This window comes from Lupinus angustifolius, chromosome LG20, assembly GCF_001865875.1.
Source record: "Lupinus angustifolius cultivar Tanjil chromosome LG20, LupAngTanjil_v1.0, whole genome shotgun sequence".
In the NCBI taxonomy this organism is placed as follows: Eukaryota; Viridiplantae; Streptophyta; class Magnoliopsida; order Fabales; family Fabaceae; genus Lupinus; species Lupinus angustifolius.
The window spans coordinates 6,104,606-6,127,828 of NC_032028.1; the positions used below are offsets into that span (position 1 = coordinate 6,104,606).

At 32.4% G+C, this 23,223-nt stretch overlaps 3 protein-coding genes across 5 annotated transcripts; all 3 read left to right on the plus strand.

Annotated features, from left to right (window-relative positions):
- LOC109336363 (GDSL esterase/lipase At5g33370-like) lies at window positions 580-19,771 on the plus strand. 3 transcript variants are annotated; one of them, XM_019572914.1, is made up of 6 exons: window positions 4,562-4,888; window positions 5,043-5,170; window positions 5,863-6,105; window positions 7,218-7,470; window positions 8,209-8,442; window positions 19,755-19,771. In XM_019572914.1, exons 1-5 carry the CDS (start codon window positions 4,645-4,647, stop codon window positions 8,439-8,441), a joined length of 1,101 nt encoding a protein of 366 aa, XP_019428459.1. In that variant the 5' UTR covers window positions 4,562-4,644; the 3' UTR covers window position 8,442; window positions 19,755-19,771. The 3 variants fall into 3 exon arrangements, with proteins under 3 accessions (XP_019428460.1, XP_019428459.1, XP_019428458.1); XM_019572915.1 differs by lacking the exons at window positions 4,562-4,888; window positions 5,043-5,170; window positions 19,755-19,771 and adding exons at window positions 580-907; window positions 1,062-1,189 and having other exon boundaries at window positions 8,209-8,571; XM_019572913.1 differs by lacking the exon at window positions 19,755-19,771 and having other exon boundaries at window positions 8,209-8,571.
- On the plus strand, window positions 10,215-13,167 carry LOC109336364 (GDSL esterase/lipase At5g33370-like). The gene is made up of 6 exons (XM_019572916.1): window positions 10,215-10,567; window positions 10,836-10,963; window positions 11,119-11,361; window positions 11,477-11,729; window positions 12,680-12,944; window positions 13,011-13,167. Exons 1-5 carry the CDS (start codon window positions 10,327-10,329, stop codon window positions 12,910-12,912), a joined length of 1,098 nt encoding a protein of 365 aa, XP_019428461.1. The 5' UTR covers window positions 10,215-10,326; the 3' UTR covers window positions 12,913-12,944; window positions 13,011-13,167.
- On the plus strand, window positions 18,071-21,711 carry LOC109335431 (probable leucine-rich repeat receptor-like protein kinase At5g63930). Its single transcript, XM_019571564.1, has 2 exons — window positions 18,071-20,996; window positions 21,195-21,711. Exons 1-2 carry the CDS (start codon window positions 18,071-18,073, stop codon window positions 21,557-21,559), a joined length of 3,291 nt encoding a protein of 1,096 aa, XP_019427109.1. The 3' UTR covers window positions 21,560-21,711.

A 23,223-nucleotide genomic window follows, 5' to 3' on the forward strand; every position in this document is an offset into this window, starting at 1 on the left:
GAGAGTCTCGTATACTAGGTGACCATCCATTTTTTCACTTCATTTTTAAGGAGAGTTGGTTTAATTTATTATGAATTTATGATTCTGATATAATACTTTCAGGACTAAGTTGTTAGGAATTATTATTCTAAATAAAAGTTGAATAGATTAGTATCTAAGATAAATTGCATGGAACCACAATGTATATTATCAGCAAAACCCGGGTATATAACATAGATGCATAGCCAAGCTAATTAAACACACTATACTAAGATGTGAAAACATTCAATTTGAATCCTCTGCTTGTACTAGTTTTGATGAGGAATCACTTTCACAATTATTTACTGCATTATATGTAGACAGATAGTGATGAATAATACTGGGGGTTGGCTGAATTCAACACTGTTCATTTGATACGAAGAATGATATGTTATTGAATCAAGGGAAAGTGACAAATCTGCTTAAACAATTGGCCAGAGCAATTATTCTAGGTACTTGATTCGGGGGTTGCTTAATTTAAATCTTAGGAGGTAGTTGAACAAGTCATTTATGAAATGCACTCTACAGAGAAATCAACCTCTCACACCTTAGCCTTATATATAGCACTTACTTGTCACACTTGAGAATCATATCAGATCATATACAATAAAATTTTGCTGCAATAATATTATTTTTCACACAGCCATGGCCAGTTCTTTGGTTTTTGGCTACTGTATAATAATAACAAGCTTGTTTATGGGGGTTGTGTTTGGTTCTAATATACCAACAAGGGCTTTCTTTGTTTTTGGTGATTCACTTGTGGACAGTGGCAACAATCATTTCTTAGCAACCTCGGCACGTGCTGATGCTCCTCCTTATGGGATTGACTTCCCAACACACCAACCTACTGGACGTTTCTCTAATGGCTTAAACATCCCCGACTTAATAAGTATGATTAGTTTGAATCATATTTGCTAGCTAATCATGTTTAATTCATAACGTATACTTGTTTTGTTCTGAATTGTACTTTTAAATTTGTCTATTTTTGCATGCATGGCTTGGTTAATGTATGTGTATAATGTTGAGCAATTAATTAATTGCAGGTGAGCATCTTGGCTTAGAACCTACACTTCCATATTTGAGCCCTCTACTACTAGGAGAGAAGCTCCTAGTTGGTGCCAATTTTGCATCTGCAGGGATTGGAATTCTTAATGATACTGGTTTTCAGTTTGTAAGTTCATTTAGCTAGTCAATTGTTACTTAACTTATGAGTATGGATGGAAATGAGTAGAGTAGTTCAACTACTTAAAAATTGGTGCGAGTTGAATTTTGACCTATGTTTAACAAAATTATTTTTTATTTTGAGATTAACTCAATTAAATTTGACGAAATTTTGAGTGCATAACAAACTCAAATTTATGTCACTCATTCTCAAATTATGTTCATTAACATACACCTACGTGTATATATATGTATATACATATATAAAGAAAAATGGAACAACTCTTATATATATACTTGAGTCAATTATTTTTTTAAATTAATCTAATATTCCTTTTATTGGTTTTGAACGTGTAGAGTGGAGAAATGTATGTAAATGTTAGTTGTTATCTTGAATGTTGTTCAAATATGCAATAACAACTGGAAGAAAAGGAACTTTTTGCTGTAGAACAGTTATGCTGTCGAAGGTTGTAGTTTACCACTTAACAGTTAATTATAGTTAATTCTCTTATTGTATTGAGTATTGACATATTATAAGTGATTTGTTAGCTGTTACAAGCTTGTCACTTTTTAATTTCTTATGTTTTAGTTTAACACATTTACAATTTAGCTGACCCTATTTAGCGGGAAAGGCTTTGATTGTTGTATGTTTAAGGCTTTAAGTTTTACAATTTACTGCACATACACATCTTTGTTGTATACATTTTGGCATTGAAACTTTCTGATGAACTTGCCAAGTACTAACATCTTTTTCTTTTAAAACTTTGTTTCATCGAATGCCTGCTATAGAATGGATTCCTGTTCTTCCATATGTTCTCTACATTCTAAGTTATCACTTGTAGATTATTAGATTTTGATGCACTTTAGGAATTACATGGAAAGAGAAGGATAAGGAGAGTTGGAGGAATTGTAGACTGCAGTGTGTATTATACTTGGAGTTCCTTCATTCTTTTGTTAAACACACTTTATGTATGCATAGCTTTTTATCATGTAATTCATGTTATTTGACACTTTGACCTTCATAGGTCTGACAATCATGTTTTATGTTTGAGGAACTTCAACTTTTCATAATTCTTGTTTTGACAAGCAGCAAGATGTTAGAGCAACTGAGATCAACTAAGTAGACATTCACCTATTGGTTCGTGTTGGTGAGAATGTTAGAGCTCCTATGATATTATTACTAAAAGGGCGGCTCAGTGTATAAGGCTCCTATCCAGTGAGGTTTGAAATTGGTAGGTTGCATAGCTTACCCGGCTAGTTCATAGGGTTTCCGAGTTTTATGTTATTATTACTGCTTGAAGATTTAAATAAGTTGATTTAAGTAAGTTGATCTCAAATTGCTCTTAAATCAACTGGTTGCTACTTGATTAACCTGCACCAATTTATGAGATAGTAATAAACATAGTAACAGTTATAAATAACCATGTGTGAATTGGTTTTGAATGAAAGGGTGCAACTAGAGATGATTTTGAAAACGTTTTAGATTCTACTTGAAGTTAAGGTCTTCAGTCAAGTGACCAACTTGAAGTTTTGCTTTTCAAGCATTCTCAAATTAATTGTTCCCTTATACCCTATGTGCTTAATGCTTTTCAATGAAATTATCGCATGTACTTAAGTAAACTCTGATAGCATATTATAAGCTATTACGTATCGATTTTGCTAGGATTCCATCACCCTTTTTGGCCAAGGGAGTTTTCACATGCATTTGAAATTAGTTATTTTGTTGCAAAGTTGTGCTTTGCAAGTGACGTTATTTTCCTTGTAACAGAAGCATGTGAGCCAATGAAGGAGGTAGATGTGACCAAACCCCACTCTATTTAAGTTTATCACATGCACATCTATCCCTTCTTGGTCCCCATTTTTCAATATTTATTATAGAGGAAAAGCACATAGCTTCTTCATTCTCTAGTGTTTAGTTGAAAACAGATCATTGACCATTTGATATTTTTGTCCCAAGATATGAGAGTGACAATAGCATTTTGGTTCCATTAAACATATCAGATCTAGATTTAATGTAACATCCCTTAATGTCAATTTTCACAAATACAAAACTGGTAGCTGCACAAGATATATGTGGATCTCAACTTTATGGATATTTAATATATGCATGGAAAGTGGGAAACAGTACGTCAAAGAAACTATTCTAGTGTTTCTTAAATCAAACTAGATAAATCACTTAAATGTCACTTGAATATGATTAAAAGATAACCGAGCGCCCGAGACTCACAAGTTCTAAGATACACAGCTTTGTCCTCCGAAGAGTTTGTTTACAACATTTTGAAAATACTAATTATATATAACCCCATCAATTTATTATCAATTGAAGTAAACCCCAAACTGTATCTGATCTTAATTTAGCTTGAAATGTCCTCGTCAGATTCATTAAAATAAATTCTGTAAGAAGAATAGCACACAAGAATTTCATCAATCAAAGAATTAATCAGTAGCATCACGAGATTCAAGTCAAGTAACTTGAGGCGCATGCCATACGGTGGTTGGGCCAGTTTCAAAGGAGATTGCAACAAACAATAACCACAACTAACTTCGCAGTACACAAAATCTGGCAGAGCATAACATTAAAATTTTGGAAATCTTGGTGATCACGTCCATGAATAATGAATTTGAAACTAACTAAAAATATTTTTGAACTCAACTTTTAAGGAGAGAGGGCGAGTTTTCACATAAGGATAAGTTGTTTGTCGAAAGTTTATGAATTCAAATCCTATAAACAGTATAAACAACTTATAAAGTAAGAGTGTAAGACTACATACATAACTCTCCTTAGATCAACTAATTTTACGAGAGAGTCTCGTATACTAGGTGACCATCCATTTTTTCACTTCATTTTTAAGGAGAGTTGGTTTAATTTATTATGAATTTATGATTCTGATATAATACTTTCAGGACTAAGTTGTTAGGAATTATTATTCTAAATAAAAGTTGAATAGATTAGTATCTAAGATAAATTGCATGGAACCACAATGTATATTATCAGCAAAACCCGGGTATATAACATAGATGCATAGCCAAGCTAATTAAACACACTATACTAAGATGTGAAAACATTCAATTTGAATCCTCTGCTTGTACTAGTTTTGATGAGGAATCACTTTCACAATTATTTACTGCATTATATGTAGACAGATAGTGATGAATAATACTGGGGGTTGGCTGAATTCAACACTGTTCATTTGATACGAAGAATGATATGTTATTGAATCAAGGGAAAGTGACAAATCTGCTTAAACAATTGGCCAGAGCAATTATTCTAGGTACTTGATTCGGGGGTTGCTTAATTTAAATCTTAGGAGGTAGTTGAACAAGTCATTTATGAAATGCACTCTACAGAGAAATCAACCTCTCACACCTTAGCCTTATATATAGCACTTACTTGTCACACTTGAGAATCATATCAGATCATATACAATAAAATTTTGCTGCAATAATATTATTTTTCACACAGCCATGGCCAGTTCTTTGGTTTTTGGCTACTGTATAATAATAACAAGCTTGTTTATGGGGGTTGTGTTTGGTTCTAATATACCAACAAGGGCTTTCTTTGTTTTTGGTGATTCACTTGTGGACAGTGGCAACAATCATTTCTTAGCAACCTCGGCACGTGCTGATGCTCCTCCTTATGGGATTGACTTCCCAACACACCAACCTACTGGACGTTTCTCTAATGGCTTAAACATCCCCGACTTAATAAGTATGATTAGTTTGAATCATATTTGCTAGCTAATCATGTTTAATTCATAACGTATACTTGTTTTGTTCTGAATTGTACTTTTAAATTTGTCTATTTTTGCATGCATGGCTTGGTTAATGTATGTGTATAATGTTGAGCAATTAATTAATTGCAGGTGAGCATCTTGGCTTAGAACCTACACTTCCATATTTGAGCCCTCTACTACTAGGAGAGAAGCTCCTAGTTGGTGCCAATTTTGCATCTGCAGGGATTGGAATTCTTAATGATACTGGTTTTCAGTTTGTAAGTTCATTTAGCTAGTCAATTGTTACTTAACTTATGAGTATGGATGGAAATGAGTAGAGTAGTTCAACTACTTAAAAATTGGTGCGAGTTGAATTTTGACCTATGTTTAACAAAATTATTTTTTATTTTGAGATTAACTCAATTAAATTTGACGAAATTTTGAGTGCATAACAAACTCAAATTTATGTCACTCATTCTCAAATTATGTTCATTAACATACACCTACGTGTATATATATGTATATACATATATAAAGAAAAATGGAACAACTCTTATATATATACTTGAGTCAATTTATAAATCTTACGTATCAAATTATACTTAATTCAAGTTCGGCTTAAGTATTTAACGATATCATCTTTTGGGTCAAATTCAACTCATTTACTTTAGGAATCAAGTATATTGAGCTAAATTATTCTAGATTCAAACGAATATCAAATTCATCTTATTCGTTATCATCTAAGTCATCAATAATATTAAATGCAAAGTCACCTAGACAACTTTGGAACAACTTTTGAGTTTATAGCTCGGTTTTATAAAGCCAAAAGTAAGTTCTCCTTGATACATTATCTTGAATAATAGAGAGTGCAAATTGGTTTGAACTTTGAAGATAAAAACATTGAAGTGTCAAAACAACTTGAACATGTTTAAAAGCTGGTGGTAACTAGTATAATTGTTTTATTTGTTAGATGCACATCATCCACATCTACAAGCAGCTGAAGCTATTCCAACATTACCAGCTAAGGTTATGTGCACACATTGGTAAAGAGGAAGCAAAGAAACACATAAACAATGCACTTGTTCTCATAACTCTTGGAGGCAATGATTTTGTGAATAATTACTATTTGGTACCCTATTCAGCAAGATCTCGCCAATTTTCTCTTCCAGATTATGTGCATTATCTCGTATCTGAGTACCGCCCAATCCTGAAGGTATTATTTTCCCAATAAATACTAACTCTGAAGCTAGCATGTCATTTCAATTGCCAAGAGTTTTGAGGTTGAAGTTTCTTAATGATAATTAAATGAAATAGAGATTCCAAAAGGGGTAATGGACCTATCAAATGAATAGTCCTGGTCATGTCTTAAAGATAGCGAAAGAGTGTTATCCATGCACTACACACATGTTTATTTTGGGTTGGTGTCACATACCAAAATTGTTTATTTTGTCACTTTAACATCTAATTTAATACACTTGTTATAATGTGATGTTATGTCAGTGGGCCCAACGATACACTTGTTCATGTGAAAGAATATTCGCTTTCTGAGACACATTCATTAATAACTCAGCCCAGCTAGATGCTATATTGTAGTATACAGTTCAATTCAAATTAGAATTCTATTCACATTAACAAAAAGACAAATATTTAATTTTATTGGTATTTTTTGTGACAAAAATATTATTCTATTATATAAAAAAATATCTTATCATGATATTATTATCTTTATTTTTTATATTATTTACCTCTATATTAATGAAGAAGATCTTGATTAAATTTAAACTACATCAAAGTTAAATCTATTTTCCTCCGCCCAACTTTTTCCTGAGATAAATAACGTCAGCAAATAATATGTGAACATATAGTTTTTAAGAACAGTTGATCCTTAAAGAAATAAATCACTCGATAGTCCTTAAAAATTTCATTTATAGGAAGAAACTGATGGTTGAATTTTTACTTTTTCATCCAAATTTTGAGGTCAAATTATTTCACAAAAGACTATTCAATGACCTTTTCTTTTTAAGAAGCATATTGTTTGAAATAATAAACTTTCAAGGATGATTTGATGGACTATTTGGAACCAACTTGGGTCTATGCCTAAAATTTCAATCATTAAAATGGAACATTACTCACTATATCAGAGTACTATTTTATGTACAACTATTCTAAGACAATTTTTCTTTTTCATTTATATTTGTGATTTTTTTATTGAGAAAAGATAAAAGGTAAATAAGAGGTATAGATTATTTTCAAATTTCACTAGAATAAACAAGAGTACTCATAAAATTATTGGGTTGTTGTGAAAATTCAATTAACATGATGCAGAGGCTGCATGATTTGGGAGCTCGTAGGGTTCTAGTAACAGGTACAGGACCAATGGGGTGTGTACCTGCAGAGATAGCATTAAGAAGTGCAAATGGTGATTGTGATGTTGAACTTCAAAGAGCTGCATCCTTATACAATCCACAACTTGTTGAAATGATCAAAGGACTTAACCATGAGATTGGTTCTGATGTCTTCATTGCTGCTAATGCATATCAAATGCACATGGATTTTGTTAACAACCCTCAAGCTTATGGTATGTACACTATTACTATTAGTTAGTATTGGTTATATTAATTATTATTGTCAACATTATGTGGCACTCATGTCCTATACTTTTATGGGTTTCCAAGATTCTGCATAGAATTGATAGAAAGAACATTTGTTGTGACTTTTCCCCTTCATCATTTACTCTGTCTCACTATATTATTTGTCAATAAATCTATTAACTTATTAGATATTTAAGTTTAATCTTTTTTATTTTTGATAAATAAAAGACTAATATTGATGAAGTACATTTGTGCTCATCGGCATATGGACTTAAACCAAAACTAGAAATAACAAAGAAGATCTGTAATGGTCATTCTTATAGTATTCTTATTGGAATAAGAATATTCTTTCTTCATTTATTATTGTGAGATTCTTATTTGTTAAAAATACTTATTCCACAATAATACTTTGTAGTTATTTTTATAAGAAAATGTGGATCCCATAAGAAAAAAGAGAAAAGAGAAATTATGCAATAGAATGTGAGACCCAAGTAAGAATAAAAATAATTTTTACCACAGTAAAAAAAAAGTAAATATCATTCTTAATTTTTGAAGATACATATTAAATTATAAAATATTATGTAGGATCCAAATAAAAATAAAGTAGATATTTGCTAATGAAGATGTACAAAACCGTATGACTTAGTTTTTGGCTAAATCCACTTTTTTCTTCGGTTAGAATAAGGGCTGAATTTGATTTTAACATTTTTCCTTTGGGCTAACAGGATTTGTGACATCAAAGATAGCTTGCTGTGGGCAAGGCCCATACAATGGGATTGGGCTCTGCACACCCATTTCAAACTTGTGTCCAAACCGGGACCTATATGCATTTTGGGACTCATTTCACCCATCCGAAAGAGCTAACCGAATCATAGTCCAACAGATTCTAACAGGCTCAACCCAATACATGCACCCTATGAATCTTACCACTATCATGGCCTTGGATTCCAGGACTTGATTCAATTTTAGCTTTCTCTTCCAACAAGTTGTTGCTGCTAGATATATGTGTCCTCATTTTCTATGTATGTACCCCCTAAGTTTTGCTCATTTGCTGAATTCTGATGATGACCCACTTGTTGTTGTGTAGTGCTACCTAAATTGTTATTATGTAACGATTATTTAAGCAATGAGCGAATCAATTGCACTAATATCAAGTCGAATGAGCTAAAAGTTTATATTTCATACAGTTAAATATGTGAAAAGTTAAGTTAAAAAATGCAAAAGCTGAAAGATGCGATTGATTTTTCAAGGAAGGTTTGGTTTAGTTTGCAAAGATTTGAATCATCCATTACAAAAAGTGTGTTTGAATTCTACTACCAATATATGAGGATATTGTTAATGGATAATTTGTAAGTAGCTCTATAAGCTTATTTATAAGCCGTGAAGATGAAATATTTGTAAATAGCTATAAAGGTTGAAGTTGAAATGTATATTCATGTAGTATACTTCTTCAGCATATAATGGCATTCCGCATAATTGTTGGAGGGATTATGAGCAATCTGAAGTGAGGGTAGGTAAAAACTCCAAATGCATTTAAGATATACCAAACTTAGGTGGTAGCAACTTTGCTAAGCAAAGAATTCTTTTATACTCATTATTTCATAACTTTTTAAGGAAAGGTAATATATATTTTGTTAACGAATTGTTTGATTGTCATAGGTGACAAATAAAATAACACATATTAGTAAGAGAAAAAGATGTATGCACTATTACTTATTTTCAGTTATGATTGCTCTTAAATAAAAGTAATACAAATGAATGCTGAATGACAATATTGATTGTGTATAAATTTTTACACTATCAAAGTTTAGGACTTAGTTTTTATGACTACATAGCCTGAAATTTTGGTTGTAGTGAAATTTCAATGGATCAATCAATTCGAGATCAAATTAACACTTCGTGGGTGAAGAAATGTTAGTTGAACCGCTTCTCCAGCCGAATAGTGTTATGTTAATGATATGAGGTGTAGAGTTGTTGGTATAATAAAGTTTATAGGCTAAGTATAGCTGGCTTGGGATTTATTCTTGTTCATTTTCATTGATGCAATAAGAGTTCAGTTATTAACGGTCCAAAAGAAAATGAGAAAAAACTTCGATATTTTTTCAGTAAGCAAGGATCCCTCAACAATATTTCAGATTAATATCTGAAAAAAGTAAACATTGTTGGAAAAACAATATAATTCCAGATCAAGGGCCAATTATCCGTCTCCAACCTGCAATGCTTACCAAAAATGTAATTATTAATACATTTTAAAAGTTATCAGCATATCAAATACTTATATATAATAATAATCAATAATAATGCAAACAAGTAATAAAGATGTGTAAAAGAAATAATGTCAAACATGGTACAAATATCCAATGTTTTTCCTTTAATTTGATCATGGTAAAAATTTGTAAGCGAAGTATGGTAATGCTTCCTTTTGATTGGTACTTTGGTACTATATTTAAGGCTCAAATGTAGTTTGAGCTAAAATACAGTCAAATAAACCCACATTATATCAAAGATGTGTCTGCATGAATTTATTAGATTGTGACCTTTATCAGTAACAGTAAGCAATTAAGCATGGTCTGGTACAACCTCACAAGTTGTGATGACCTTAATATCAAATACAAGTTGACAACAATTAATGTCAATTATATTTACCAGATAGCAAATTAGTGTAACTACCTATGCTAATTCAAACTATATAAGACCACTTCCATACATTCAAAGACACCTCAAGTAAAGTTGATATTATAAGAGTTGAGAACAACTATGTACTCTAGAGTCTATACTCTATAGTGTTACACAAATAACAAACTTTTACCCTTTTATATCCTTATACAACATATTCCAAAACCATGGGTCTGGTTTTCATGTCTTACATTGTTATGGGTATAGTAATGGCTCTAGCAAGCGGTTTCATAGGGGCAGAAGCAACTCGTGCATTCTTTGTGTTTGGGGATTCATTAGTAGATAATGGAAACAACAATTTCTTGGCAACCACAGCTCGTGCAGATTCTCCACCTTATGGCATTGATTTTCCAACTGGCATACCCACTGGCCGTTTCTCTAATGGACTCAATATTCCTGACTTTATCAGTTGGGTTAAATAACTTCTCTTTTTTATATTCACTTATACAATTAGATATTTGTATAAAATCATTCATCAGAGTCTTTGAATAATGGTTCTTTAGTGTAAGTTAGTTATCTAAAAAAATGTATGGCATGACTGTATGAATTTTTTATATTGTTGCATCATCTACCATTCATGTTTTATCGTCATCAAGTTTTCAAACATAAATTCTTACACTGACAATACATAAATATTACACTCTTGTTATTATGTTGATGTGATTTATATTTGCAGGTCTTCAACTTGGGTCAGAACCCACATTGCCATATTTAAGTCCACAGCTCAATGGGCTAAGATTGCTTGTTGGTGCCAACTTTGCTTCTGCTGGCGTTGGAATCCTTAATGACACTGGAATCCAATTTGTAAGTGAAATTGTCAAGTATATATAATAGCTTTATTATATAGTATAGGACTATAGGCTTTGTGGTGGCACATATATAGCTATATATATACTTAATTAGAGCACTTGGTGCCACTATATTACATTACATTACATTATATTTTAATGCAATTGCAGGCAAACATCATAAGAATGTTCAGTCAGCTAGATAACTTCCAAGATTACCAAAGAAGGTTAAGTTTTGTTATTGGAGAAGAACAAACTCAGAGACGAGTAAATGAAGCACTAGTCCTCATCACTTGTGGAGGTAATGATTTTGTGAATAACTACTACTTGGTCCCTAACTCTGCAAGATCTCGCCAATTTACTTTACCAAATTATGTCAACTATTTGATCTCAGAGTACAAGAAGCTTCTAAGGGTAATTCATCACTTATAAACTTGATACTTATCAATATTAATATTTATGAAATTATATTAGTTATGTATGACTTGGTTAATATTTATATCTCAATGTGAAATGATGTTAATTTCAGAGGCTATATGATCTTGGGGCACGTAGAGTTTTGGTGACAGGAACTGGTCCATTAGGTTGTGCTCCAGCGGAATTAGCACAGAGAGGGAGAAATGGGAAATGCTCAACTGAACTTATGCGTGCAGCATCTTTGTTTAACCCACAACTTGTTCAGATGATCAAAGAACTTAATGCTGAACTTGGTTCAGATATCTTCATTGCAGCCAACACACAAGAAATGCACAATAATTTCATCATGAACCCTCAAGCATATGGTAATAATTTATTTATTATATATATATCCCAATGTCCCTATCACACGCCTATGTATTATTTGTCTCAAATGATGTCTCATACTCCGTCTCCCGTTAATTAAAATGTTATCTTTTAAATTTTTTTTATTCATCCAGCTCATGAGAGTAGCTAGTTCATAGCAATAAAAGAGTCACACAACTATCGCCACCTATGAGGGATAAAATTGTGGCAGTTTATGGAACTTCCGGTTATATAAGGGTCATGGGAAGAAAGAGACACTCATATAATCTTTTTTCTAATCTCTTTTAGATAATTTTATTTGAACAATCTAAATTTAGAATTTGTTTTTATAACAAATCAAATTATCTCTATATGTTTACTACTTTTCATTTTTATCTTTATACACATCTAACAAAATTCACATACTCTACTTTAAGCAAAATTGTTTCTTGCTTTGTGTGGAATAATTCACATATAAATTTAGGGAGAATTATAATTTTAAGATTTTTCTTACAAAATCTTTAATAATTTATGAATAGGAATAATTGATTAACAAACCACTTGTTGACTCAAGCTGGGTGAAGGGAGTGGGCTCCTCTCCCGTGGACCCTCCAATATTAGATTGTGTGGAGAAAAAGAAATTTAAATTTTTTATATTATTTAATTCAAAAATCAATAAATATTTGGACTCTTAAATTTATCATGGTCCACATTTACAGTATCGTAAAAAATCTCGGAGCAATATCTGTTGTCCTATTTTTTTATATCACATACCATTAATTTTGATTGGTTGAAAAAATTATTTAAATTCAAATTATAATTATTAAATATTTTTTTGGTTAATCACACCTCTTAATACATGAAGTAAAATAAAGTTGTGGGACATCAGGATATGGTCCAAAAAAATCTCAAACACAGACAAGATCATTGCATTTAAATTAGTGTTGATCTAATTTTCATGTGCATGCAGGATTCGAAACATCAAAAGTAGCGTGCTGCGGTCAAGGACCCTATAATGGTTTCGGACCGTGCAATATGGCATCTAACTTATGCCCAAACCGTGACACCTATGTATATTGGGATCCATTTCATCCATCTGAAAGAGCCAACAATTTGATTGTTCAGGATATGTTGTCAGGCACAACTAAGTACATGTACCCTATGAATCTCAGCACCATTTTGGCCTTGGATTCAAGAAACTAGCAAATTAACCATCAACAATCATATTCATTAGTCTTCCATGCACTACAATTACATAAAAGTTGCATCAGTCCTTGGAACTTCCATTTTAGTACTGCAAGTTTTTTGTGTCTTCCCTCTTGTTAATTTGTGTGATGGAAAATTAATTTCTAGCTACATTACTCTCCAAGTGTGTGAGTTGTAACGATTTGACTATGAGTACTGCTCTTATTTTCATGTATAAGACTGAGAGCTCAGAATAAAAAAATTATTTGTCTTCATCAGTTATTTAATATTCTTTAACATATATACATAACCCATTCATATAAGTGCATTATTTGTGAGAATTTGATGAAAGGTATAGCAGAAATTAGAACACCATATATAAACACGTGTCTATATGTGAACACAAGTAACTAACCTTGTTTTTTAACTGCAAGTTTGCTTCTTTTTTAAATGATAATAAAGTATCTCCTGTTATGAGAAGGATAAGTTATTTCTTTCGGCAACTAATGTCATATTTAATCATTTTCTATAAAAATATTTTTAAAACTAAACAAAATAATATATATGTCATACTTTTATTGACTAAGTCCAATTTTTGAACCCAAACTCAACTCTAAACCTGATACTATTCGGACCTGATTATGATTGAGTAGTTAGGGCCGATTCCCACTCAGGTAAAAAAATACAACTCTACGGAATAAATGAGTCTATAAACTCAGGTCAAAAAATTACAAGGAGAGAAATACTAGTTTACATTCTTTTCAACACTCTCTTTACACTATCTATTTGCTCGATCGTCCCACATGAAATTCATCAAATGGTAATGAGTTTATTGCTAGCATGGCTAATTTTTTTGTCCCCTTCCATTTTTCCCATGTAACATAAGTTACATAACACTTCCAATTCATTTAATCTACTGTGCATTTGTAACTTGACTATTTTAGATTGGAAGAAAATATCTTTTCCAATTTCGTTTTAAATTTTTGTGCACTTGAAATGCACCAAATTTTATTGAAAATTACTTACAAAGTGACATATATTTCATATAGATAGAATGATTAGTAGAAAGATTTAATATCACTCACTTTTATTTGTGTTGAATGGAGTTAAGGGCCGCATAATTTCAAGTTGGAACAAATATGTAAACAACTTTCTATGTATTATTACTTCTGTGCAAAAAAGTGATGTTGTATTCGTGCACTTTAAGTTTTTTTAATTAGTATCATGAATGCGTAATCATTATGACTGGTGGTTGAGAATAGCAAAATGAAGACAACCTTGATTCTATACTCTCACATAACTGTTTTCTTTTCAGCTCACCATTTCCATTTTTGTCTCATATTGCAGAACCCTTTATTTATGATGACATCATTTCTCTCTGCCTTAACCTTGGGGAACTAGATGCTGCTGTTGCAGTAGTTGCAGAAAATGACAGAGATCTTGGTTTCAGATAACCAGACTTTAGATAAGGTGATTTCAGCTAAACCGAGGATTGACAATATTTCCAATGATAACATTATAGATGCATGATTGTAAAATTAAACCTTCTATGAGTAAAACTTGCATGTTGCACATGCTTATGGGTCAATCAAAATCATAAGACAACTTTAAAATAACTGTATTAGACCATCTTCGGTTGTACTTTTTGTTTTATCCTTAACCATTGCTAACATTCATATAAAAATGAAACTAATGGGAGATGTCTGTAATTACAACATTGTTCTTAAGTGTTATTCAAAATATTTTAATAATAATAAAAACCAAAAGAGATATAAAATGGTGAATTGTTATTAGATGAGTTGCTCAATGGACTAGAAATAGTAGATAAAATGGTGAATTAAGTTACATGACTACCGATGTTATTAGGGTTTCGTTATCTTTTTAATTTGTTACTTCAATTAGTAATAAATATTTGATTGCGTTTTCACTAATAACCATTGGACTCGTATAAGATTTATTTATGTTGTACTTTACTTCAAGAGTTTGTTTGCGAATTGAATTTTGGAGGGAAATGGAAGACTTCATAGTCATGGAATATATTTGCGAGACTACTCTAGCGTCTTTTTTTTCCCTTCTAAAAACTCGCAAACAGATCGTAAATGAAGAGATACTTGTTGTGGTTTAAGATTATAATTGCACTCTTATGCAAATTTTGAGCTGAGCTGAGTGAGCCTAATGTATAATATCTAGTTTTGAATTTACGAAGTTGCAACAACAGTTTTCTAGTGTGAAGACAAAAAAAAGTGGCCAACTTAATGATGCTCCTTGATCCATGTTACCAAATATCACATTAGGAATAGTGGTTCATGCAATCCACTCAGGCATCGTGGATAACCTATGGCTATTACCAATGCAAATATCTTTTCCTTCTACTGCTTTATACCTTTCAAATTTGTATCAGTATAAAGCACTGGCATCTCCACCTTGAGGTATTGTCAACGTGATTGTACAGAACCACTAACTAGTGTGTGTTCATAATTCTTGGTTGAAACTATTCTCATTTTCTTGGCATTATTTTAGCATGTAATAACTAATATTATACACAAATCAATGTCATATCTCCTATTTAACTTCATTGCAATAGGCTATTGATTTTCATTCTTAAATTACTTTGAAAATTATTGAAGGTACCCGAACATATCTCTTTTGAAGAAAGTGAAGACTTGGCTGAAGAAATAAATAGTAGGACTTATCATTCAACCAGACCCTTTTCTGAACCTATACTTATGCAATAATAATGGTCCAATATTCTATGCACAAAGTGTCCAAAACAAAATTATTTGTAATATAAAGCACCCGAATTTCTCCAACCTCCACCCATCACCACTGGTGTGGTGTACATTCAGGGATAGGTATTATATAATCTGACTTTCATAACTTTAACACTATAATGTAACAAAGCTATAAGCACTATGTACGGGAAAAACATAATCAAACAAAGTTATAAGCACTAACTAATTTAATATCACTTCTTCTTCCGGCAATATCATTTATCATTCTTAAAGATTCCTTAAAATGAATCTAGAACGCATAAATTATAGTATTGAAAAGGTTCATTGTATTTGGACCTAAATCTCTATTTATACAATATACAACAATCTTACTATTACCCATATATACTCTGCCTTCTTGTCAACAAGAGTAAACATATTTTCATTTCATAAACTAAGTTTTTCTTTATTTTAATAATAAAAAGGTAAAACAGATAGTAAATCTTTATAAAGAGTATTTGAGATAAGACATAAAATTAGAGTTCAACTCCTCTCCAGTACTTGTTTCTCCTCTCCAATATGAGGATGAGATTTTTTGAAGAATTTTTATTTATTTTTTAATAGAAAATAATATGTAATCGTAACCGTTAAAAGAAAAAATTTGCCAGTACTTACTAGATAATCTAAAAGTGAAAAAAAAAATCAAAATGGGTAAGCATATGAATTTTCTTTTTATGCAAAACATAATTATGTATATATCTTTTAAATCTATTGCACCTGCAACATGATTATATATATTTTAAAATCTACTGCACCTGGACGGCAAGAGTTACAATCCAATATTTAATATATTTTGTTATCATATAGTTTAAACTTACAAATCCTTATTGTGTTAATAGCTATTTATTATATTGTAACGTTTGGAAGAAAAATGTTTTGGTATAAACAAAGTCCTGTGAATGAAAAAAAAAATGTTTGTTGGAAGAGTTAGCTCCACGTACCTGTACCTATGGATATTCCCGACTCGGCAGGATTAAGTCGAGTGCGAAACCAAAAAAAAATATGTTGTCAAATGAAATCAAGATTATATTTGGGCAACTGCTCAGCTGGCAATTTATTAGCTGTGAATTTCTCAGCTTAGTTTTCTAGTTTTTCTCTTTCAGCTGTACCAAAAGAAAAAAAAAAGATCGTTGTCAAATGGTGAAAAAGCTTTTACGAGAGAAAAAGCTTTTCCTAGATAATTAAAGCTTTTGTCCGTAATTTTATGAAAGCCGATCATCAAGATTTACGGCCTTGGAAATGATTGCCATTTTTTTTGGTATGACAGAGGAACTAATTCTAACAAATGTCCCTAGTATAAATTAAACCCGTAATCTATTATGATATTAGGGATTTAGTGACATCCTAGTTTATTAATTTATTGCTAAGTCTAAATAATTATAAAATATGGGGTGTAAACCACATTAGGACAAAGAGTGGATGCTATAAGTTGGGAAAACTTTAAATTATTAGTGTAATTATATAGTTCTTTATGGCACCACTGATGAATTCAACCACGTGGATGAGGAGATGAAGTGCAAGTTAAATTCCACTTATCTTTACATTGATTGGTGTACAGTACTTCAGATATTCCATTTCAACGTCATGAAGTGAGTCTATGTCATCCCATGATATATATGTTGAAAAGCTATGGTGGCTGCAACAGTGCAATTAGTATTGCAAATAAAACAGTAATGGTCACTTCAGAGTCAACGAAGTTTTTGCTTTTGTTTTATCTTTTTCATTCTATACTTTCTTTAAATTTTGATTGGAACTTAAGTACTAAATTGCATTTTACATTCTGAAATTGTAATGACTACTTGACTCAGAAGCTCTATAATATTATAGAGTATGTAGGGTAAGAATACTAAACATATTCTTGTCCTACCGGTTTGATATGCAATACTCGTTCTATCTGATTCGTCACTTTTCACATCATTATTACAAAGACTTCTTTTATATAGAATCTGATATGTTGAACCCGATAAGTTGTAAACAGGCTACCTGAAAAAATCATGTAACTATGATTCGTCTTACTCGGCCATCACAAAGCCTAATAAATCAAGAGGATCTCTTCCACTCTCAGATGAACCTACCATCTAGAGAAAGTGGCATATTTGATTCCTTCATTTGGCCCCCAATTATATATCATTATCCTATCCATTCTTTACCATTATAATTTTGTGACTAGTTGCAGATATTAAGCCACAGCATCCCACTCTGTGGAATGTACCTTCCCGTTATTATGGGAAGTGACATTCTTTGTGATTGTTCCTCAACAAGTGCTGACCTTATACAAATTATCTAGTGCTTCAGTTCTCTTTTTCTTTTAGAGGAAAAGGAGAAAGCACTAAGCACCTCAAATAGAAACTTGTGCATAATTTGCAACTGCAAGCGTTCCTTCCTTGGTATCATACTATCATACAATGATGAAGAGGAATACATCATCTGCATTGTTTGTGATACTAGTATTTACTCTTTCAACTACCCTTTTCATTTGTACATCTAAAGGTCTCAATGAAGAGGGTAAATACCTTCTTGACATAAAAGGGAGTTTGTTTGATAAGCACAAGCACCTTCATAATTGGAATTCAAATGATTCCACACCTTGTGCATGGAAGGGTGTGAATTGCAGCATCAACAACAACCCAGTGGTTGAGTCTCTTGATTTGCATTTGATGAATCTCTCTGGGTCTTTAAGTCCCAGCATTGGTGGTTTGGTTCACTTGTATCAACTTGATCTCTCTCAAAACTCTCTCTTTGGGATTATACCTAAAGAAATTGGAAAGTGTACAAATTTGCAGGTTCTTAGTCTCAACAATAATCTATTTGAAGGCCAGATTCCTAAGGAAGTAGGCATGCTTTCAAATTTGACAGAACTATACCTTTACAACAACCGCATTTCTGGGCCTTTTCCAATGGAAATTGGTAACCTCTCTTCACTTTCAATACTTATTGTATACACCAATAATCTCAGTGGACCTTTGCCAAGTTCCATTGGAAAACTTACGAGATTGACGCGTTTCCGAGCTGGGCAGAATAAGATATCAGGAAGTCTACCTCAAGAGATAGGTGGATGTCAAAGCTTGCAGTATCTTGGTTTAACTGGAAATCAGATAAGTGGTGAAATTCCTAAAGCACTTGGGCTGCTCAAGAATTTACAGTGCTTGACCCTCAGGGAAAATAATCTTCATGGTACCATACCAAAGGAGCTCGGAAACTGTACAAATTTGGAGGTTCTTGCTCTATATCAGAATAATCTTGTAGGAGAAATTCCAAAGGAGCTTGGAAACCTTGTGCTCCTAAAGAAGTTATACCTTTATGGTAATGAGTTGACAGGAGAAATTCCAAGAGAGATAGGGAACCTTTCTCAGGCAACAGAAATTGACTTTTCAGAGAACTTGCTGATAGGAGATATACCAGTTGAGCTAGCTAAATTAACAAGGCTGCAATTGCTTCATCTGTTCCAGAATATGCTAACTGGTGTAATCCCAAATGAGCTCACAAGATTGAAAAATCTTACTGAGGTAGATCTTTCTATTAACTATCTCAAAGGTACTATTCCTGTTGGATTTCAGGACTTGGCCAACTTGACCATCTTGGAACTCTTTAACAACTCACTAAGTGGTACCATTCCTCAAGCACTAGGAGCAAATAGTCCCCTCTGGGTGCTTGATTTATCATACAACCACTTGGTGGGAAGAATTCCGGTCCATCTTTGCCAAAATTCTAACTTGATGCTGTTAAACTTAGGATCAAACAGGCTCACAGGAAATATCCCTTACGAAATTATACGGTGCGAGTCCTTGGTGCATCTTCGCGTCTTTGGTAACCAACTTAGAGGCAGGTTTCCTTCTAACTTGTGCAAACTTGTAAATATTACTACAGTGGAGTTGGATCAGAATGACTTCAGTGGCCCTATTCCTCCACAAATTGGCAATTGTATGAAGTTGCAAAGACTTCACCTTTCTAACAATCATTTTTTGTCTGAATTGCCTAAAGAAATTGGTAATCTCTCTAAGTTGGTCACCTTTAATGTCTCATCAAATCATCTCTATGGTAGAGTGCCTTTGGAAGTGTTAAATTGCAGGATGCTCCAAAGACTTGATCTCAGCCATAACAACTTTGTAGGGACTTTACCAGGTGAGATTGGAACTCTTTTACAACTGGAACTTCTAAGGCTCTCAGATAATAATTTTTCTGGTAATATTCCAGTGTCAGTTGGAAAACTCTTTCGATTAACCGAGTTACAAATGGGTGGAAACTCATTTTCTGGTTGCATACCACATGAGTTAGGTTTCCTCTCAACCTTACAGATTGCACTGAATCTCAGTTATAATAAACTCTCAGGAAAAATTCCTAATGAGCTTGGAGATCTTATTATGCTAGAGTCCCTCCAACTCAATAACAATTATTTGACTGGTGTAATTCCAACCTCCTTTTTGAAACTGTTAAGTTTACTCTCCTTCAACTTCTCAAACAATAACCTTACCGGGAATTTACCATCTTTACCTTTATTTCAAAACTCAACACTTAGTTGCTTTTCTGGAAACAAAGGACTATGCGGAGGACGGCTCGGCCTCTGCACAACTTCATTTTCGCCCTCACCTCCAAATAGATTAGGCAAGGTTCTGGCTATAGCTGCAACTGCTATTAGTGGTGTTTCTTTGGTTTTAATTATGGTCCTTATATATCTTATGAGAGGTCCATGTTCAATGGATTCCATTGTGCCACAGCAAGATAATATAGATAGACCAAACTCTCCACCAGTTTCAGACATGTACTTCTTCCCAACTGAGGATTTAACTTTCCAAAACATGGTTGAAGCCACTGAAAATTTTCATTCCAAGTATGTGATTGGAAAAGGAGGTAGTGGAACTGTGTATAGAGCAGATATATCAACTGGTAATACAATTGCTATTAAGAAACTTGCATCAGGCAGGGAGAGTATCAATGTAAATGGTTGTTTTCGTGCCGAAATCTTAACTTTGGGGAAAATAAGGCATCAGAATATTGTGAAATTATATGGTTCCTGCAACTACCATGGTTCTCATATACTGCTTTATGAGTATATGGCAATGGGTAGTTTGGGAGAATTACTTCATGGAGCATCTTGTAGTCTCGATTGGCACGCTCGGTTTAGGATTGCGCTTGGAACTGCACAAGGACTCTCTTATTTGCACCATGATTGCAAGCCTAGGATTATTCACCGCGATATAAAGCCCAATAACATACTTCTTGACCATGAATTTGAAGCTCATGTTGGGGACTTTGGCTTGGCTAAGGTGATCGATGTATCACGGTCTAAATCAATGTCTGCAGTTGTAGGTTCTTATGGCTACATTGCCCCTGGTGAGAAATCAGTTGTAGGTCTTTATTTGTTTTTAATGTTGTTTCATTGAATTTTATGTTTAATCATGTCACTATGCATCAAGGACTGAAAACAATCCTTAATAGCATTGATAATTTAATCAATTTTGGAAACTTTACTAAATAGCTTTAAGTCCTAGTAGTATAGTAATGATTACTAATAAATAATAATCTTACCAGAGTATGCATACACCATGAAAGTCACAGAAAAATGTGATGTCTACAGCTATGGAGTTGTCCTTTTGGAGTTATTAACCCGCAAGAAGCCGGTCCAACCCGTAGATGAAGGCGGCGATCTTGTGACATGGGTGAGAAATCAAATCCACAAACATTCTTTGACACTAGACATCCTTGATCCTAGATTGGATCTAGTAGATGAAATAGATGTTGCTCAAATTTTTGATGTCTTAAAAATTGCTGTACTCTGCACTGAAGCCAATCCTTCTAAGCGCCCAACAATGTGTAAAGTTGTGTCAATGCTTTTAAGTTGTAGCAAAAGGACAGAGCAAACATCTTCCTCTCCATCTCAAGAATCAAGATGCTAACAGAAAATAACAATGTTTATGTTTCTGTGCCTGAATTAGGCTTTGTAACATAAATAAATATAGCCATAACTTTAAATGCATAGTTTTCATTAGTTGTTGGATTCCACCTTGTGCAGTTTAGTTTTGTATATATAACTTACCACTGAAATGATAATTATATTTCACGAACATCATACATCCCAGTTTGTATCCCAATTGATATACCAGACCAATTAAAATGCATAATATAATTAAATAGAAAAATTATATTATTTATTATAATTTGATTGAATGAAAACAGGAAAGACATAGTTTTGGGGACAGGGGATCTAATTTCATATTTCACTCCTATTACCACTAAAAACAACTAACTTGTAGTTCATATTTCTTTAGGTAGTTTTGATTATCCCGTAGAAACCAATCATTTTGCTATATGAAAAATAAAAGGAATTCATAGGAAAATCTCGAGTGAAATATTTATTAAATAGAATAAAAAATGTTATGAATTCGAGTTTTACTTATAACAAAATGCTAACATGCTAAATTATAAGTAATTTAGAATTTAGACGTGAAGAAAATAAATATATTATAAATGAATTTGATGGCTCGGGATGAAAGTTACATATATAAATTTCTTCCTTTATATAATAGTAGCATAGTGTCATAAGAACAACCACTTAACTTGAGTAGGGATCTTCTCCTCTATTGAAAAGAGAAGTATTATATTTACATTAATTTTAATGATAAAATTAATACTACAGTGTAAATAGAAGGATAAATTGTTATTTTATTTTACTTTTTGGCTTGATTTTAATTGTACTTCTATCTCTATTACCTGATAGAAGTCCAGCTCCCTTAACTTATGAAATTTGACAAATTGATTGACATTGCTACTCTAAATTTTCACAACTCCACTTATTAACAAATCTTCTTTGTTAACTATCAATTACTTCAAGCTTAGAAAGTTTGGTTTTTAAGTATGAATGGTCCTGCCAAATAGAGAAAGTAAAATTATTTAGATGAAATACTTTAATTGTTGTCTAAAAATATTTAGTAAACTAAGTAGATATTCTATCTGTATATAGTGTTATTAGCCATGAAACTAACTACATAACCTCCTATATATAATTCTGAACTAGCCCACTGCATGCAACTTTATTACAGTGGAAGCCTACATAGCTATCAATGTTCACCGGGGTACTGAGGTAGTGGAGAACCATGCACATGCTTACGAAGAGAGCATGTTCCTTCTGATTTAAAAATAAAAAATGAATAGTGATATTTGTACAATATATCAAAAGTTGATAACTTCTCTTCCAATAATTAAATTTATCTATATCTCTTGTTTATTTTTTCACATTTTATTTATACATATATCTCCAAAAAAACTATCACAAAATCCTAAGGGTCAAAAAATGGGGACCTTATCATCCCAGTCATGATGGTAAGAGATTCTTCATCATCATCTTTGATGATTGCACTTGTTTATTTGAATGTATATGCTGAAACATAACTCTTATTCAAGTACTTTAGTTTAAAGGTCTTTTTTTTTTGTAGTAGTTAAGACTCAATATAGAAAGAGTTTCAACCTAAGGTTGTTGCCAAATAAATATGATGTCATGGGTTGATGATTGCACTCGTTTACTTGAATGTATATGCTGAAACATAAATCTGATTCAAGTACT

Excerpts from the sequence above, each read along its gene's own strand:
- LOC109336363 (XM_019572915.1), top strand. The coding sequence starts at position 664 with ATGGCCAGTTCTTTGGTTTTTGGCTACTGTATAATAATAACAAGCTTG. Across the intron at positions 908-1,061 it reads AAACATCCCCGACTTAATAA|GTGAGCATCTTGGCTTAGAA; the intron begins GTATGATTAGTT and ends AATTAATTGCAG. Across the intron at positions 6,106-7,217 it reads AGTACCGCCCAATCCTGAAG|AGGCTGCATGATTTGGGAGC; the intron begins GTATTATTTTCC and ends AACATGATGCAG.
- LOC109336364 (XM_019572916.1), top strand. The coding sequence starts at position 10,327 with ATGGGTCTGGTTTTCATGTCTTACATTGTTATGGGTATAGTAATGGCT. Across the intron at positions 10,568-10,835 it reads CAATATTCCTGACTTTATCA|GTCTTCAACTTGGGTCAGAA; the intron begins GTTGGGTTAAAT and ends TTATATTTGCAG. Across the intron at positions 11,362-11,476 it reads AGTACAAGAAGCTTCTAAGG|AGGCTATATGATCTTGGGGC; the intron begins GTAATTCATCAC and ends TGTTAATTTCAG.
- LOC109335431 (XM_019571564.1), top strand. The coding sequence starts at position 18,071 with ATGATGAAGAGGAATACATCATCTGCATTGTTTGTGATACTAGTATTT. Across the intron at positions 20,997-21,194 it reads TTATGGCTACATTGCCCCTG|AGTATGCATACACCATGAAA; the intron begins GTGAGAAATCAG and ends TAATCTTACCAG.